Source organism: Dendropsophus ebraccatus, unplaced genomic scaffold (genome assembly GCF_027789765.1).
Source record: "Dendropsophus ebraccatus isolate aDenEbr1 unplaced genomic scaffold, aDenEbr1.pat pat_scaffold_1610_ctg1, whole genome shotgun sequence".
NCBI classification, from domain to species: domain Eukaryota; kingdom Metazoa; phylum Chordata; class Amphibia; order Anura; family Hylidae; genus Dendropsophus; species Dendropsophus ebraccatus.
Genome location: NW_027209033.1, coordinates 2,686 through 20,907, shown reverse-complemented (window position 1 = coordinate 20,907; position 18,222 = coordinate 2,686). Strand labels below are relative to the sequence as shown.

Genomic DNA, 18,222 nt, shown 5'->3' with positions numbered 1-18,222 from the left:
CCCTGTGGACAACCCTCGGATTTTAGCATGAGCGAGGACTTATATCTCTGCTGATGGTAACTTATTTTAAGTGCATCACCTCTACAATGAAGAATATCATTAACAGCAGGGTGTGGAAAGTCTTTTCAACAGAGACTATCAATGGTTACAATGTATCATTGTATTGTCCCCTGCAACTTTTCCAATTCGACTTTCATAGAAAAGCTGATCTTTTGCAGAACATTTAGATACTGATTGGTCGCTCTTTGTGATAACTTATTTCAAGACGGCAACTTATGACTGTTCAAGAATTCCCAGTAACAGACTGTCAATGTGAATGCGGCTAAGATGACATTCCTTATGTCTGCAATTACTAGAAGGAAAGGAGATGCTAACATATTCCACTATTAGCAAAAAGACTAGAAATAAAGTCACAAACAGCAAAAGAGGGTGTCTCTGAGGGTGAGTCTTAAACTAAACAGGCAACGTAACCCATTAACTCACATCAAAATGAAACAAAGGCAATAACTATTGCTAAACTTTTTTATATTTTAATAGCTCAAACCATTTTATGCCAGAATAACCTGTCACATGATAGTATGCACAGGAGGAAAGCCTTTCTGGCAGTAAAGTGGTTAAATGCCACACAAGCCAAATTTCATGTCAGCCTGTGGGTGCCTGCTCCCATCCTCTAACTCTTTCAGTCCTAGTGTGTAAGAGTATAGTGAATGGCAAAGTGCAAAGATTCAGAGGAACAGGCAATGAATTTGGGAGAATCCCCGTCTGCCTAACGCTTGTTTCTGTGCATTCTTGATGTCAGGCTGGGAGGGGGTGCTAGTTCTCCAGGAAAGCCACGTAGTCAGTGAGTCTGGCCAGCTGCTGCTCGTTGGGGATCAGAGACAGGGGCGCAGAATCTGTGTGGAAAGCAGAACAAACCGTCACTGACCTCCCACCCAAAGGCGTACACCATGTTACCATACAGATCACCCACCTTCCACCAGACCTGCAGCGTTTTAGGAAATTATAACCAGAACTTCAGGCAAAAAAAAAAAAATCTATGCAGAGCAGTAACTAAGAGAAAATGGCTTTTTATTTTTAGGAACAGATTTAAATAAGGGGCAGGGTGTAGCGGATGTAACCTCAATCCTCGTGACTGTGAGAGCAGTTGCTTTTCTTTAAAATAAAGGCGGTCTGCCAAGATTTTATGAGCTACACAAAGCAGGCAGTCAGCTGAAAAGCAAGTATCTGCAATGATGGAAATGATAGGATCAGTAACAAATGGCAAAAATCAACTAACACAACTGTATCAACAATAAGGAGTCGTCATCCAGCAGAGGCTGCAGAAGGCCTATTAATCCTCCGATTACCATCTAGGGAGAGGTTTATATGAGAAGCTGTCATGTCAGCTAACAAAAAAGGGGGAATATATTCTGCAAATAAAATGCACTCACCAGGCTTTTTGGGCATTACAATACGCGTGGCAGAATCTGCTTGCCAACCCTGCTCTACAACACCTGTTAGAGGAAACAGGAAAAACAAGATTGTAACTGCGTTCACTCAAAATACGCAAAACATTGTGAGCGGGCCAAACTGGTATTGGTTAAAGGAAAACTAACAAGTAAGAATACTGTAACCTGCTGTTATGTTCCTATAGGGTCCAGCGACACGGAGAATGAAGGAAATTTTCTTACTTTCACCCTTAGTGCAGTTTTCAGTCCTGATTCCTGCCAAAGTTCTATGACTGTTCTGAACCCATGCAGCCTTTCAGCATGCATCATAGATTATTATTAGGGGGTCACTGGCAGTGTTTCATGTTACCCATAATTCTAGCAGCATAAAACTAGTGACTGGTTCCTTGCACTATGGTTATCTAAATTAAATTAATTGGAACACTGCGCTGGTAAGTGTTAAATCCGAAAAAGAGACACAAATGTGCTTAATAAAGGGGTTGTCCAGAGAATTTTTTTTTTTCTTTTAAATCAACTTATGTCAGAAAGTTACAGAGATTTGTAATTTACTAAAAAAAATCTCCAGTCTTCCCATACTTATTAGCTGCTGTATGTCACGCAGGAAATGTTTTATTTTCAGTCTGACACAGTACCCTCTGCTGACATCTCTGGCTGAGACAGGAACTGTCCAGAGCAGGAGAGGCTTTCTATAGGGATTCATAGAAAACCGAGAGAGTTCCTGTCTCGGCCAGAGATGTCAGCAGAGAGCACTGTGTCACACTGAAAATAAAACAACATTTTCTGCAGGACATACAGCAGCTAATAAGTATGGGAAGACTTGAGATTTTTTTAATAGAAGTACCTTACAAATCTATATAACTTTCTGACACCAGTTGATTTAAAAGAAAAAGATTTTCGCTGAACAACCCCTTTAAAGCTGCCTGAAAGAGTCTAAGACCTGGGCCTAATTCTTTGGCTGGTAATCAGTACATTGCAGAGGGAGACCATCTCACCCTCCAGTAACAGCCCAGAGTGTGTTTTGGCTTACAGGTCACTTTGGGGCCAGGAGCACAGCACGCTGTCCTTCCTCTTCAAAAATGTCATACAGTTTGGTCTGTAAAACACATTCTGCTGCCACCAAATCAAGGCCGCACTCTAAGCCAAATGCCAGAGAGTACTGTGGGGTGTTCCAGTCTAAACAGAAGAAAGTGACTGGTACCATAAATAGCAGATGTGTTCTGGAATTACTATTATCTCATTGTGTCTGACAAGGGTTTTCCTTAAAAAGCATACAAAATATATGCCCATGGCCCATGATTCCTATGGACAACAACTATCCAACTGCAGCCTTTCATCGTACGCGCAGCTTTATAAAAGTTCAACCAAACTCACTGTACACAGATTTACTGTTCTAGACAGCAGAGTGAGTAACAACTTTGGCTGCTAGGTTTTCCTTCTTTTGACATTGATACATTTGCCTTGTATCTAGTGCATGGAATTAGAAACTGTTCATGACATTATCCAGCTCCATGCCTCCTGGCAAAAGTCGTCAACGTCAACAGCTGACATACAATGACTGTTGGTGCCCTACGGTCCCTTTAAGCATAATCTTACAGCAATAATAGTTGAACCCACCTTTAACAGCCTCTTCCACAGGAAGCCCGACAAAGGCTGCTAAATCATCAGCTGAAATTGACGTGTAAGCTTGTGATACCAGACAAAAAGCGCGCCGCCGTGTTGTGTCTAAGAGAGAAAAACAAATTTTAAAAAATACAGTATTTGTTACACTAGAACTGGAAGAACAGGAATGTTTCATATTTTGTATTCCCTGCTAAGGAAGCATTTGTGCTGAAACTATTGTCAAAGACTATGCCACAATATCTGTTGGACTTTGTCTCCCTCTGCTGGTAACTATATAGTATATACGTAACATCGAGCTCCCATATCACATGTCTACACTAATCCTAGACAATCAAAGTCATAGCCAGTAAATATACGTTCTTGTCAAGATGATTTTTCAGACAGTTTAGCGGGGAGGGGCAAGGGGAAGATATTTAATAACAGGATAACATTTTTGTCTATTAACATATATTACAAAATGTCTTATATTCACTTGTGCTATAGATCTGTGCAGACTTTGTTGAAATGACAACATTCAAATCAGATTCTTAGATCATTTTGTCAGCATTAGAAATGGGCACAAATAGGGGGGCGGGACCGGAAGTCGATGGAGACAGTCGCATAGGCAGAGAGCTCCGTCCCAGACTACCGTATCTAGCGATCTACAGCCATTTTACACGGACCGCAACTCACCTACATGGGGAAGAGGGCCCCTCAGAAGTCCCAGGCTAAGTTGCCGGCATCAGGGACCATCACACCGTCCACCTTGGACTCCTATCTCCGCAGCGCGCGGCAGCCAGCTAATTCCAAGATGGCGCCGATGACCGAGAAGCGAGGCCGCAGAGCCTCAGATCCTGGCTCACCCACAGTAGGCGCTCTGCATCTCCACCAGCACGAGACTCCGCCATCTCCTCATGGGGTTACCCGGTTACCGGCGGCATCGGAAGCCTCCCGGGACAGTGCCCTGAGACCGGATGCCTCTCCATTCCTGCCGGAAGCCTCCCAGGTACATAACGCGCCTCAAGCCGGGCGTCATGTGACCGAGGTGCATCCCGACATGCAAGACCAGGTTAGTCCTCAGTCATCACTGGCTGCTTCGGCCCCTGCACCTTCTAGCCCTGCGCCTCTACCGCAGCGGGATGCCTCCCACTCAGGGCGTACTCCTGTACAGCCGCCTCAGGCCTCCGTATCTGGTGCGCCGCACCTCAGCCCAGACATAAGGGGAATGGACTTACCGCGGTCCCAGCGAGACAGAGTGGACTGGTGGTCATCACAATCCACGGTTTCAGAGAGAGAGGACCACCCCGGGCTGTCTGACACACACTGGTCTAGCTTCTTGCAAAATATGCCAACTAAAGATGACTTCAAAGGACTGATCACTGAGGTGAAAGAGACCTTTAAGGCAGAGATTGCAGCAGTGCGGTCTGACCTCCAGCACATGACTCATCGTATTGAAACCCTAGAGACTGACCATGATGAGACACGTGGTTACATAAAAGATCTTCATGCTACAGTACAAACCCAACACTCTGCTATCTGCGACTATCAACGCCACCTAGAAGACATTGACAACAGGGGGCGCAGACATAATATCCGAGTTCGTGGACTGTCTGAGCAAATCCGTGACTCTGATCTTAGGCCTGCATTAGAGGCCATATTTAACCAGATCCTGGGGGCCCCTAGGGATCACCGGATTCAAATGGACAGAGCACATAGGGCCCTACGCCCGAAAGATGCCTCACCTCTACCGAGGGACGTGATTTGCTGTATCACCAATTACTCCCTGAAAGAGGCAGTAATGACCAAGGCTAGGGACCTGCGAGATATTGAGTATGAGGGTTCCAGCATTCAACTCCTCCCTGACCTGTCGTGGGTCACCCTGCAAAAAAGGAAGAGACTACGCCCGCTCTTGCAACTCCTCCGTGATACCGGAATACAGTACAGGTGGGGTTTTCCCTTCAGCCTCACCGCGAGACGGGATGGAAGATCGGCCACTATGAGAGTGGCAGATGATCTTGAGGCGTTCTGTGAAACACTGGACATACCCCCTCCTCGATTGCACAATTGGGAACTTTTACCACCTCCTCCTCCACCACCGCCAGTGTGGACACCGGTTCGGTCCTCGAGGAAACGCAATGCTCCCAGATCACCTCCAAACGTGACTGCACAGTCACGCTCACCGCGGAATCGCTGATGCAACACGATTCATCATATAGCTGATGTTTGCTTTATTTGATGCTCTAGCCCTACTTTTTTCCCTTTCCTGGCCTAGGTCTCTCTCCTTCCTTTCATCCCTCCTTTTTCTATATGCAGTCCTTCTACTACATTCTGGATCGTGTTTATAGCTTTATACTTCCCACTGGTAGTTCTGGACCGGAGTGTTGATTCATATTTGATTCTGGTTGTGGATGCTATCGCACACCGCTCCTACGTATGAACTGTGTTATTTGCTCTCTCCGCTGACTCCTCTCACATCTCTTCTCTCCTTTTTCCCCTATATCCCACTGAGTACTTTCCCGCTCACCCACCTTACTGTCCTTAGTGGGTGGGGTGTAGACATATTCATATCTACTGGTTTTGCTTGCACTGCTCAGAGGGCGCTAAGGGGACCTTGTCGGCCCCCCTGGCACATAACATGGTTTTTTCTTGTTTTGTTTTTCTGTGTTGTTGTGTTTCATGTCTCCCTCCCTCATGTTTTTCCCTTTGTTCTACAGGCATGGTTACCTCTACTGTCAGTTTCATGTAGACGATGGGGTGGTTTGGCTGAGTATCTTCTCCTGTTGCTGCTGCCTCTACTTTCATCTCCCTGGTTCGGAATGAGCTGGGATTCCGACCTACTAAGGCTACAACCCGTTGTAATAGGGTTCAGGTACATTTGCGATCACCTTCCACCCATTCGAGAACCTGTCATGGTGCGTGTTCTGACATTAAATGTGAAGGGCCTTAACTCTAATGTTAAGCGGCGCCTACTACTGAAAGAACTGTCCATCCTGAAAGCAGACATAGCTTATGTCCAGGAGACCCACCATGACAGATCGTGTACATTTAAATTTGCCTACTTTAAGTACCCCGTGGTATACTCTAGCCACTAATGATCAGAAAAAGGCTGGGGTGGCCATACTGTTTAGTCGCACGACACGATTCCAGGAGGATAGCTCCGACATTGACCCCCAAGGAAGATATATCATTCTTCATGGTAAACTGGACGGAGTTCAGGTCACGCTTTGTAACGTTTATGCTCCCAATGACGGCCAGACCCGTTTCCTGGAGAGGATATATGCCAAAATAGCCCGACTTCCTCCGGCCCTGTTGCTGCTAGGAGGCGATTTTAATACCCCACCCTCGGAGATAAGGGATAGGTCAACCGTGACGAATACAGCCCCACCTATACACACCACTCAACTGTCTAAGGCTTTTCGTCGGCTGATGAGATCTCACCAGGTATTTGACTTGTGGAGGGCCTGTCACCCTACTGAAAGGACCTTTACCTTTTACTCCCACCCCCATCTTACACACACGCGCATAGATCTTTTTTTAGGGAACATTCCTAGGACTTAGAGCCATGGCCTCTTCAGAGATTCATCCCATTGTATGGTCGGACCATGCGCCTGTCACCATTGACCTCCACCTGTTGTCACAACCCCGTAGGGTATTGTCACTGGCGACTCAATGAAGTCTCCTACGCCACACAGTGCACAAGGACAAGTTGGCCCAAGGCCTCCGTGAATACTTTCAGGTCAATGAGGGCAGTGTTGCTGATCCGTCTGTGCTGTGGGAAGCACATAAAGCTGTCTTCCGGGGTGCCTGCATCTCCCTCTCCTCAGCATCTTAAAAAACGGCCTCCCATCAGGTAGGACCTATATACACAGCAACTTAAAGAGAAGGAGGACTCTTTACGTACCAAGTCTCTCTCTTCAACCCTGAGGGAGGTGGTGGCGCTCCGGAATAAGCTAAAGGACCTAGCAGCTGGCCAGAACAGAAAAACTTCTTTCTTTCACAAAACACACATACTATGATAAGGCCAATAAAACGGATACACTTTTAGCATCCCAACTTCGTGATCAAAAACTGATGACCTCACCAGCTGCTCTAAAAGATAAGCAGGGACTCTCCACCTATACACCAGATCAGGATTGCAGCCATATTCGCAGACTACTACTCCACACTCTATTCCCTCCCCCCTACCCCCTCAGGGTCAATAAGCGATAGAAACAAGGGTAATTAAATCTTATTTGGATAGATGCCAACTTCCCCAGCTCACCTCTGACAACCTGGCCTCCCTTAACGGCCCCATCTCCCCAGAGGAACTAGCCGAAGTGATAAAGGACCTACCTAATGGGAAATCCCCTGGTCCTGACGGCCTTCCATATCTATATTATAAAGTATTCACCCCGCTGCTATTACCCCATTTGCTCCAGGTCTATAACTCCTACATGACGGGCTCCCCTATCCCCTCCACTATGCTGAGTTCTTTTATCACTGTTATTCCGAAAGGAGGGCAGGGACCCTGCAGACCCGGCTAGTTACAGACCCATATCTCTGCTGAATGCAGACCTGAAGATCTTCACAAAAGTTCTAGCCAATAGACTAGGGGGCCTGCTGCCTGGTCTAATACACGCAGACCAGGTCGGTTTTGTCCTCAATCGACAGGCGGGCGACAACACCCGCCGCACCATAGATCTGATTGACGTTAGTGAACAAGACTGGTTCCCAGGGGGTTTTACTTAGTCTAGACGCAGAGAAAGCCTTTGATAGGCTAAGTTGGACTTTCTTATCTGCGACCCTAACAGCTTATGGTTTTTCAGGGCCCTTCCTCCAAGCGGTCCATGCACTCTATACAGTACCAACTGCACGAGTGAAATTGCCACATGCCTCCTCGGGACCAGTCTCGATACATAACGGAACCCGGCAGGGGTGCCCGCTCTCTCCCCTCTTATTCGTACTTAGTATAGAACCGCTGGCCGCAAGCATACGTCTCTCCCCGGATGTCCGGGGAGTCCAGGTTAGGGGTAGAGAATTCAAACTCTCGCTATTTGCGGATGACATACTGCTTACTCTTAGTAACCCAGCGGTTTCTCTGCCCCAATCCTGCACTCCCTCCTGGATGAGTACGCTATGCTTCCGGATATAAAATTAACACACATAAGACTGAGGCACTAGCAATAAACCTGCCAGACGCCCTATTAGTGTCTCTTAAATCGTCTTTCCCTTATAGGTGGGGGAGAAGGTTCTCTTCGTTACTTGGGGACGCATATCACACCTTCCTACAGAACACTATATGGAGCTAACTTCCCGCCCTTATTTCGGCGCATTGAAGCAGAGCTACGTAAATGGTCCACGCTCACTATTTCATGGATTGGTAGAATCAATGCCCTGAAATGAATGTTCTCCCGCGGTTCCTCTATTTATTGAAACCCTGCCTGTCCCGATCCCACGTCTGCTCTACGTAGGTTTCAAGGGGCACTGATGCGTCATATGGAGAGGGGGCCGACACAGAGTGTCGCAAAAGTGTTGTGTGCCGGGAAGATGTCTGGTGGGCTTGGAGTCCCCGATTTGGCACAAGTACTATTTGGCTGTCCATCTGAGGTGTGTGCCATCAATGGACTACTAGACCGGCGTTCACTAAATGGACAGAATAGAGAAGCTCTGGTTGGCCCCTATCCATCCATGTGAGGTTGTTATGGTCCCCCATAGCGTGTACGACCGGGCAACACTTTTAGGTCCCATGAAACACACATTTGACATATGGAAGATAGCGGTGACAACATATCCCTTTACGGTCTACTCCGTCCCCACTGACTCCTATTATATACACCAATCTCATAGGGAGTAGTTGTACATATGATGAAAATAGCTCCATGCAACATGCTAATTTGTTTCACTTTGCTGATGTGGTTGATCCGTTTACCCAGGACAGTCTTGCCGTTCCCTGTCCTGAGGGACAGAAGGGGCCTCCCACAACGGTCAGCTGCCTATCATGAGATTATCTCTTCCACGGCAGCAATAATCACGGGATATGCACCATTCCCGAAACCAACCACCTTTGAGTGGTTATGTAAAAAGTACCCCCTCCACCAGAGGGTTAATGTCTACCATCTATTCTCTTCTCAATTCCCCTCAGGAGGGGCGGGAGATAAGTCACCCATACATGGCTAAGTGGGAAACTTACCTGGGTAGGACTATTCCCGTCCAGGTGTGGCAAATTATCTGGTCGCAAGCGGCCAAATCCTCTTCGATGTGTCGTACCGGGAAAACCAGTACAAGATCCTGTTTTATTGGTTACCACACGCCCGAGTTGTTACACCGTCTGTATCCTGATCTACGCACCCTCTGTTGGCGTTGTTTTGAAGCACCAGGCTCCTTACCGCACATATTTTGGGATTGTGTTAAGCTCCGTCCATATTGGAGCGTATCCCAAGATTGATTGCGACTGGTGACAGGGCCGTACTATTCCCTTGGACGCTATGGTTTATATTCTAAATGTCCCACCCAAGACCATGCAGAACATTTGGCCAGACTGTTGCTATATATACTAACAGCTGCCTAAGTTGCCTGGTGGCGCGGTATTGGAAGCAGACATTGATTCCCTCTGCGGCCGAGCTCGTCAATCGATACAAGAGGTGAGGAGGATGGAATACATGACAGCTTGCACTCTAACCGTGTGGATAAATTTTAGAAAAATCTGGGATCCATGGGATGCCTACTATGAGGTCTCGCATACGCCCTGAGTTGCTGCTCAGCCCCCCCCCCCCCCCCCCCCCCCCTACCCCATGTTCATCCCCTTGACCCCACTTCCTGTGTTGTCCCTTGTCTTGTTCGTGTCAATGTGTTTGGTTTCCTGATTGATGGCGCCAATGTTGGCGCTCCATGGCGATTTTGCTAGCCCAAGTTACTAGATTAATATGCTTACTGATTTGTGTTATTCATAGGACTCCCTGTACGGGATACGTTACTATTGTGCTACCTGTTTCTTCTTATGTCTGAATCATCCCGTGTTGGGGACTGGTATATTGCTCTTACTACTTTTCGTACACAGTGTTAAAAAACAAAAAACGAATAAAATAAACAATTGTTTAAAAAAAAGAAATGGGCACAAATAGAGCAACACAAGTCCAATTGTTTGCCATTCAAATACCGGTGGCTAGAGAAGCTGGATGCAGCTCTAGGGAGTCTGGGAAAACATGAATACAGAGAGTATCCATGTTTTCCTGGATACTAAAGATAAGCTGATCTCTAGTCAGCATAAAATGTCAGGGTACAAATCCATGGTAAGATGTATTTTGTCCTATGCTTTTTCATAAGCTTTCCATTTTTGCTTTGTATTTGATTATTTATTTAATGTTAGGAAATAAAGTATACATTGTTTTGGTGAGGTTTCTGAAATATGAATCAGGGCTGTGGAGTCAGAGTCGGAACTAGTCTTGGCTGGAGTCGGGGGTCGGAAAAAAATCTTAGAACAATTTAAAATTGAGTTTTGATATGAATTTTGTAAGCTTTGCTCATCAATATATATCATGAGCAACATTGTAATAGGTTACTGGCCCTATTAGATAAGGGTGGTTGAGGAAAAGTTGTCGGTCACTATTCTGTGCTGTTCCGTGGAGAGGGTGGATACAGCTGGAGGACCGCCTATGGCTGTATCCCAGTTTTCCAGGCGGTCCTCCGGCTGTATCCACCCTCTCCACGGAGCGGGCAGACAGCGGCAGTCAGAAGCCGATAGTTCAGGTTCATACGAACCCGAACCTCGGCAGGTTCGCTCATCTCTAATTACAACCTTCAGGAGCTTGAGAAACCCTCTTTGATACGTTGCAATGGAGAACAGAAGCATCTTAATGTGTTGTAGAAGCACAGATGGATATGTTTGTTTCCTTGATCGAACAGCTATCCATTAGTCAGCAGTTTGGAACTCTCTAACCCTGATCATGAGGACTGATGGAACAGGATAAAGGCAAAACACAAGTTCCAAAGCTTGACAAGCCAAAAAAAAAAAAAGTATAACCTGGTGCTTTTGCCCAGAGCAAGTTCCATTAAAAAAAATCTGTTAAAGCTTGAGTTTCCCACAGAGATCCTTGGCCACTGTTGTAGTGTCCGCTGTGAACCTCGCCTTATTGCCCAGCATCAGTGTCTTATCTCACTGAGGATGCAAATCCCTGCAGCAATGTTCCAATATACAGTAAAAGTGTGTTCCAGAGGAGCTAGGGTTTTTATAGCAGCAAAATGAAAACCAATCCCACAATAATGGCTAAAGGATATTTAGCAACTCCATAAAGATGTGATGTTTAGAAGTCCAAACAATTTTGTCCATTTATTAAATCACTAGCGAGGAATATAGAACAGAACTGAAAGTAAACTTTGCTTACCTCGTACAGCCTCCATGATAGGCTGTATGTTTTCAGACCACTGATGGGCAGCTATTGAAGAATAGATTCCTGGGAAATCTCTCTGCCAGATTCTCTGTCCTACCTCCCAGATCCAACCTAGCTCTGGACTGGACTAAAGAGATAAACGACCACTCAGTGCCAAGTAAACACTAAACATTAGGGAATAATGTACCATGGAGAGCAAACATAAAAGGACACCACAATATAAAAGAAATGTCTACATTCATGGGTTTAATAGTCAATCAACTAACATAATCCACTGGAATGTAGGCCTGAGGGAATGGACCACTGAAAACAGCAAATTAGAGATGAGTGATCGAGCATGCTCGAGTCGATCCGAACCTGATCTTTCGGCATTTGATTGCATATAGTCATTGGCTGTATCCATGTCTTCCAGACAACCTTAGAGCTTTATCCAAGTTCAGCAGCCCCAGCTAATCAAATACCAAACGTTCGGGTTCAGATCGACTCGAACCCGGTTCGCTCATCTCTACAGCAGATATACATAGGAGCTATGCTTGACATATGTACTGATCTCCCAGATGTCGAGTGATGCTCCTGTGAGCACAGTTCATATAAGCACAAAGGCTTGCCACTAGAGATGAGCGAACCTCGAGCGTGCTCGAGTCCATCCGAACCAGAGCATTCGGCATAGCGGGGCTGCTGAAGTTGGATAAAGCTCTAAGGTTGTCTGGAAAACATTAATACATGGATATGTTTTCAACTAGCCCTAGGGCTTTATCCAAGTTCAGCAGCCCCCGCTATGCCAAATGCTCGGGTTCGGATGGACTCGAGCATGCTCGAGGTTCGCTCATCTCTACTTGCCACTTGGTTCACTTGAATAGAAACAATGCAGCTGTACCAGGTACAGATACACATGCGGATGAGCTGCGGTGTCTGTGTAACAATGTAGAGCATGTGATGATCAGAGGGGGCCCCAAAGATCATTCTCCCATCAATCTAAGACCGCAGACCTATCCTAAAGTCAATGTCATATCAAAACCTTTTCACTGTATTGCCATGATCTCATTCAGTCCTGCTGGAGCAATGGCTAACACCTGAAAAATTAGCAGGTGATTTCTTCCAAGGAGAAAGTGTGATGCTTCTAAAACTTGTAAATAAACAGCTAAAGGAAAAGTCCCACCGAACTGAAAAAAGGCAGGCAGGGATGTGTGGGAAAATACCTTAACTCACCCATCCCAGTGCCTCTGTTGTGTAGCTCCCGGGTTCCATTGACTGAAAACCTGGTATGTCACATATTCAGCTCTTCTAGCTGCAATGTTACAGACTGGCTGAGTGATTACCTGCTCTGTCAATCAGTGACTGGGGTGGTGTCCCGTCCCAGTCACTGATTGGTTGAGCGACCAATTACTCAACAGGGTTACGTGACGCCAGCAGCTGTCAACGGACCTGGGGACTGCACACAAGGATAGCCTCCAGTGCACAGCGAACCTAATTTCCCTTTCTAAACATTGCAAAGATCACAGGAATTGGATGACCAATTTAAAAAAGGTCTACTGATGACAAGGCACGTACTGAAAACAACTGTCTACAATAAGAGTTCTCTTTACAGCACACCCAACTGTTGCAAAACAATTCTCATCATGCCTGTACTAGCCAAAGCTAAAAACTTAGCTGTCCAGGTATGAAGGGGAATTGCAGTTTTGCACAGCCAAAGGAATGTGAGTTTGACACACTGCTGCCTTACAGCAACAGAAAGGAGGAATGTTCTGGGTCTATGTTCCCATGACATACTTTTTCCGATTCTGCTATGGATTTCACTCCCTACTGTAGTGTGAACTATGGCACATACTCCCACTGAAAATAACAGGAGCTTAGCACAGGTGGTTTTCATGCATATTTCAACACAGAATAAGCAAGAAAAGGACATTGTATGAACATAGCCTCATGCAATCCGCAGCTTTTATTAAAGAAAAAATATATAAGACTTACAGATCTAACAGAAGGTGGGATTCTTTTCCATAAATAGCGAGCATTATTCCTATAAAAAAAAATATACAGAAATTATCACAGAAGTACTAAGCCTAAAGAACAGGGTATACTGCCCATGGGAAGCCTAGCTGCTTTTTGGGCCACAATAATGGCTAGCTGTTGTTGAAGAACTCATGGACGTATAATGCATCAATATGTTCAGATGAATTACTACCCTGGCCCTTAGTGTCAGAAACTAGTAATTGCTGGTGGAAGTCCTGAACTGTAATGCTGCACACCAGGCCACACAGTATCAAAATACATGTTGGCATCCTGTAGATAGTTCACAATACTGTGCCTACACAAATCATACTATCTACAGTACCTTACATACCAATATGCCCACCAAACAAAACAAGATTCTAAACTTAGAAGGGCTTTTTTCTCATCTCCACATCCATGGCATATTCACAAAATATGAATCTAAGAACCTTATCTCAGCCTGTCAGAACAGCCTGAGGAAAAATCACTGAAAACTGAACATTACCAGAGCTGTAGAGGCGATTTAACCCTTCAGGACGGGCTAATAATCGTTTTTTGGCGTTTCATTTTTTCCTCCTTTGTGTTTAAAAGGCCATAGCACTGCATTTTTTCATCTACAGACCCACATGTGACCCTTATATTTTGCGCATTAATTGTACTTTGAAATGGCAGATTTCATTTTTCCATTAAAGATGCTGCGAAACCACAAAAAAAAGGAATTTGTTTTCATTTTGGGGGGTTTTCGTGTGTACGCCATTCATTTGATAGTAAAACTGACATGTTATATATGTTCCTCAAGTTGTTACGATTACAATGATATGATATATCACTTTTCTTTTATGACAGCTTTTAAAAAATTAAAACCTTTAAAAAAAAAAAAAAAGTGTTTAAAATTGCTCTATTTCCAGCCTCATAACGCTTTTATCCTTTGCTCTATAGGGTGTGATGAGTCATTTTCTGCGCCATGATGTGTTCTTTCTATCGGTACCTTACTTGCGTATATGCGACTTTATGATCCTTTTTGTTACAATTTTTCTGGATTTGATGTGACAAAAAATGCGCAATTTAGCACTTTGGCAGGTTTTTGTATTTACGCCGTTTACTGTGCAAGATCAGGAATGTGATAATTTAAAAGTTCGGGCAATTACGTACGCGGTGATACCAAATATGTTTGTTTATTTTTTTTTTTATTTATAAAATTGGAAAAGGGGGTTGATTAAAACTTTTATTAGGAGAGGGGGTTATTTATTAATAAAAACTTTTTTTTTTTTACAGTATACATTAACTTTAAGGCTGGGTTCACACTGTATATTTGAGGCTGTATTTGGTCCTCATGTCAGGTCCTCATAGCAACCAAAACCAGGAGTGGATTGAAATCACAGAAAGGATCTGTTCACATAATGTTGTAATTGAGTGGATGGCCGCCATATAACAGTAAATAACTTCCATTATTTCAATACAACAGCCGTTGTTTTAAAATAACAGCAAATATTTGCCATTAAATGACGGCAATCCACTCAATTACAACATTATGTGAACAGAGCCTTTCTGTGTTTTCAATCCACTCCTTGTTTTGGTTGCTATACAGCCTCAAATATACGTAGTGTGAACATAGCCTTAGTCCCCCTGGGGGACTTTCAGTATTACTGCAGCGATCTCCCATAGAGATCACTGCAGTATACCTAATACAGCAATGATCGATAAGATCTTTGCTATATTGCTTTGGCCTGCGGCAGATCAGAAGAATGGATTGCTGAGCCGGGATCAGCGTCAGTGCAACGCTGAGCCAGGGCCCGGTAAGCAGAAGGCATATCCCCCCACTAGACACCAGGGATAGGGGGAAATAATACATTTAAATGCAGCTGTCAAGTTTTGACAGCTGCATTTAAATGTTTAATTAGTGGGTGCAGCGATCGGACCGCGCCTGCTAATAGCTGCGGTCCTGGGCTGCACATAGCCCTCTGGCATCAGGACGTACAGTTACGCCCTGATGCCGGAAGGGGTTTAGATAAAGTTTAATAAAGACTTGAGGGGATTTTTTTTTTTAAATTATAGTAAGGGTCGTTTGGTCTGGTGACAATAGGATGTTTGTTATTTTCTATGTCACCCCAGCGCTATATAAAAAATATATATCGTCAGAGTACCCCTTTAAAGGTCATAAAGTAGCCATGACACTACATGGTAGCTGTACACTGTAAGGAAAGGTAATAAGCACAGATGAAGTGTTATCACATGAGCAACATTTACCACCTAGACACAGCATAGGTCATAACAGGGTCCTGACTATTGGTAGTACAACAGCTGTTCATTCCATTAAGGAGAATCACAACACCTTTGTCCTATGAACAAGTTGTCCAAGGCTGCGCTGAAGTGTCATAGAGGGGTGGCAAGGGCACTAACGTAACCTAACCGCCTCTGTGACACATCAGAACATAAAAGGTATGAATACTATTATATGAATAGCTTCACTGCTTACATAGCTATGCAGCTTGGGATGTATTTTCTAGCTTTGATGGATAGATGTTATTGTAATTCCCTTTAGTTAAAACAAGTTTTTTCTTTTAGCTTGATAAAAAAAAAAAAATAATAATAATAAAAACAAACAAAAAAAAAAAAAAAAAAAAAAAAAAAAAAAATTATATATATATATATATATATATATATATTATATATTATATATATATATATATATATATATATATATATTTTTTTTTTTTTTGGATCAAGAATCACATTTTATGAATTTAAGTAATATTAAACACACACAATACTCACCATGTCATTATGCAACAAATAAAGGACTAAAAGCTGACTGTATACTTGAGGAGTAGCAACACCTCCTGGGGCCTAAAAGATAGATATTGCTGGGGTTAATAAAAGTATTTAACATAAAGGACTTACAGGATTTACTCCTAGACATAAGTGTACATGCACACTACGGAATCCCAGCGGAAAACCGTGGCTCACATCTATGCCATAGACTCCATTCTATGCACGGGCGGATTCCGCTTTCTGTCCAAAGAATGAACCTGTTCATTTTTTAGACGGACTGCGGAATCCGCCCATGCATAGAATGGAGTCTATGGCATGGGCAGAAATGCGTGCGGCCACCAGAGTCCGCAAGGAGGAGCGAGCTGCGGAATCTGCGAGATAGAAGAGCACTGTCCTCAGTAACCTCTGCTGCTGCCATAGACCATGAATGAAGGACACACAGGTGACCGACCCTACAACTGGATGTGCAGGGATGTTCTCCAGATGACACGGGTCCAGCTGCGCTCACGTATCCCTTATTGTGTAGAAGATAAGAGTTATTGGCTGGAGTAATGCTGCATTTACATGGAACGATTATCTTTCAAATTTTCGCAATAACGATGACATTTGAGCGATAATCGTTCCGTGTAAACACAGCAAACGATTAAGCGACGAGCGAGAAATTGTTCCTTTTGACCTTTCAACATGTTCTCAAATCGTCGTTCATCGTGCACTAAAAATTCGCAGATCGCTTCATGTAAACAGTCTTTCAAAGATTCACCCTATGTGAAAGATGGGCTTAAGTGCTCTTAAAAACGATTGCAATAATGATTCGTCAAACGTTGATCGGTATAAAAACCAAACTGTTGATTTTAAATCGTTAAATGAGCAATTGGGCAAATTATCGCTCCGTGTAAACACAGCATAACCCTTTAAATTTGCCTTAAGGTTCAAACTACAGAGAAAGGAGAGAATTCTTGTTGTTATTGACTGACATTTACATATCCTGTCATGAGGAAAGCGCAGAGTCTAATGTAAAAAAAAAAAAAAGGGAGAATTATTAAACATGGTGTAAAGTGAAACTGGCTCAGTTGCCCCTAGCAACCAATCAGATTCCACCTTTCATACCTCACAGAGTCTTTGGAAAATGAAAGGTGGAATCTGATTGGTTGCTAGGGGAACTGAGCCAGTTTCACTTTACACCATGCTTGATAAATCTCCCCCAATAGTGACCAGCACGCAGGGACTATGTAATGACGGCGGAGGGATACACGTCTCATCTCTCCCATAAGTCACACAATGCTCTAGAAGCTCGGTCCATGCACCGGTCTGATACCACCATGCTGTGCGGCCGCCTGTACGCTCACAGGGGAGTGGTGTGACGAGCACATGAAGCCCTGTACACACACACACGTCCTGTCACACCGGCTCACACACACTCAACAGACTAAGGCGCCATAAGCACTTTTTGTGCGGGGAGGAGACCGCCGACGTCGCCTACCTCCAGCTCCTGCTCCTCACACTGCTCTAGAAGTCTTTGGTAGGACACCGGATTTTCCGCCATCACTGCAACTGGCATCTTCTCTGCGGGCCCCCAGGGCCCTGGGCTACACCGCCAACGCTCGACTCCGCTTCCGGGTCAGGGCACGTCACACCTTCACCTCGGGATTGGTTGGTAGAAAGCTGCGCCTGATTGGCAGAGAGCGTGGAACGCAAACACGTGACCCTGGTATACAGCAGATGCGATAGAGACGGAGCCGCAGTGGTGACACACTTGTTTGTACTCACTATCGCCACCCTGTGGCTCCTCGCTGCAACAGGCCAACAACTCGGTTTGTTCTGTGGATTAGTGTGATTACAGAGAGGTCCCTTTCACACGTCAGTGAAATTCACCAGGATTTCTTATCAGGAAATCCGGGCAAATTTCCAGACCCATAGAGTTCTGTAGGCATGGATACCCATCAGGATCTTCCCTAAAGGTTGTCCTTGCCAGACAATGAACCCATAAAATATGTTTGCATTTATCCAGAATTCCATCTTGGATGCCCCATAGAACTTTATGGGTCATC

General features: G+C 44.6%; 1 protein-coding gene across 1 annotated transcript; it reads right to left on the bottom strand.

Moving 5' to 3' along the window:
- Window positions 1-437: 437 nt before the first annotated feature.
- Window positions 438-17,755, bottom strand: LOC138775392 (COP9 signalosome complex subunit 8-like). Its single transcript, XM_069955933.1, has 7 exons — window positions 17,655-17,755; window positions 16,167-16,249; window positions 13,382-13,430; window positions 11,408-11,540; window positions 3,063-3,170; window positions 1,431-1,493; window positions 438-893 (listed from the first exon to the last, which is right to left on the bottom strand). The coding sequence occupies exons 1-7, from the start codon at window positions 17,730-17,732 to the stop codon at window positions 814-816; spliced, it is 594 nt and encodes a 197-aa protein (XP_069812034.1). The 5' UTR covers window positions 17,733-17,755; the 3' UTR covers window positions 438-813.
- Between the last annotated feature and the right edge of the window lie 467 nt (window positions 17,756-18,222).

Bases quoted from the DNA above. Each gene is read 5' to 3' on its own strand.
- LOC138775392 (XM_069955933.1), bottom strand. From the start codon at position 17,732: ATGCCAGTTGCAGTGATGGCGGAAAATCCGGTGTCCTACCAAAGACTT. The intron at 13,431-16,166 runs GTGTGTTTAATA...TTTTTTTTATAG, and splicing joins AATGACATGGTGAGTATTGT to GAATAATGCTCGCTATTTAT. The intron at 11,541-13,381 runs GTAAGTCTTATA...TTATCTCTTTAG, and splicing joins TCCCACCTTCTGTTAGATCT to TCCAGTCCAGAGCTAGGTTG.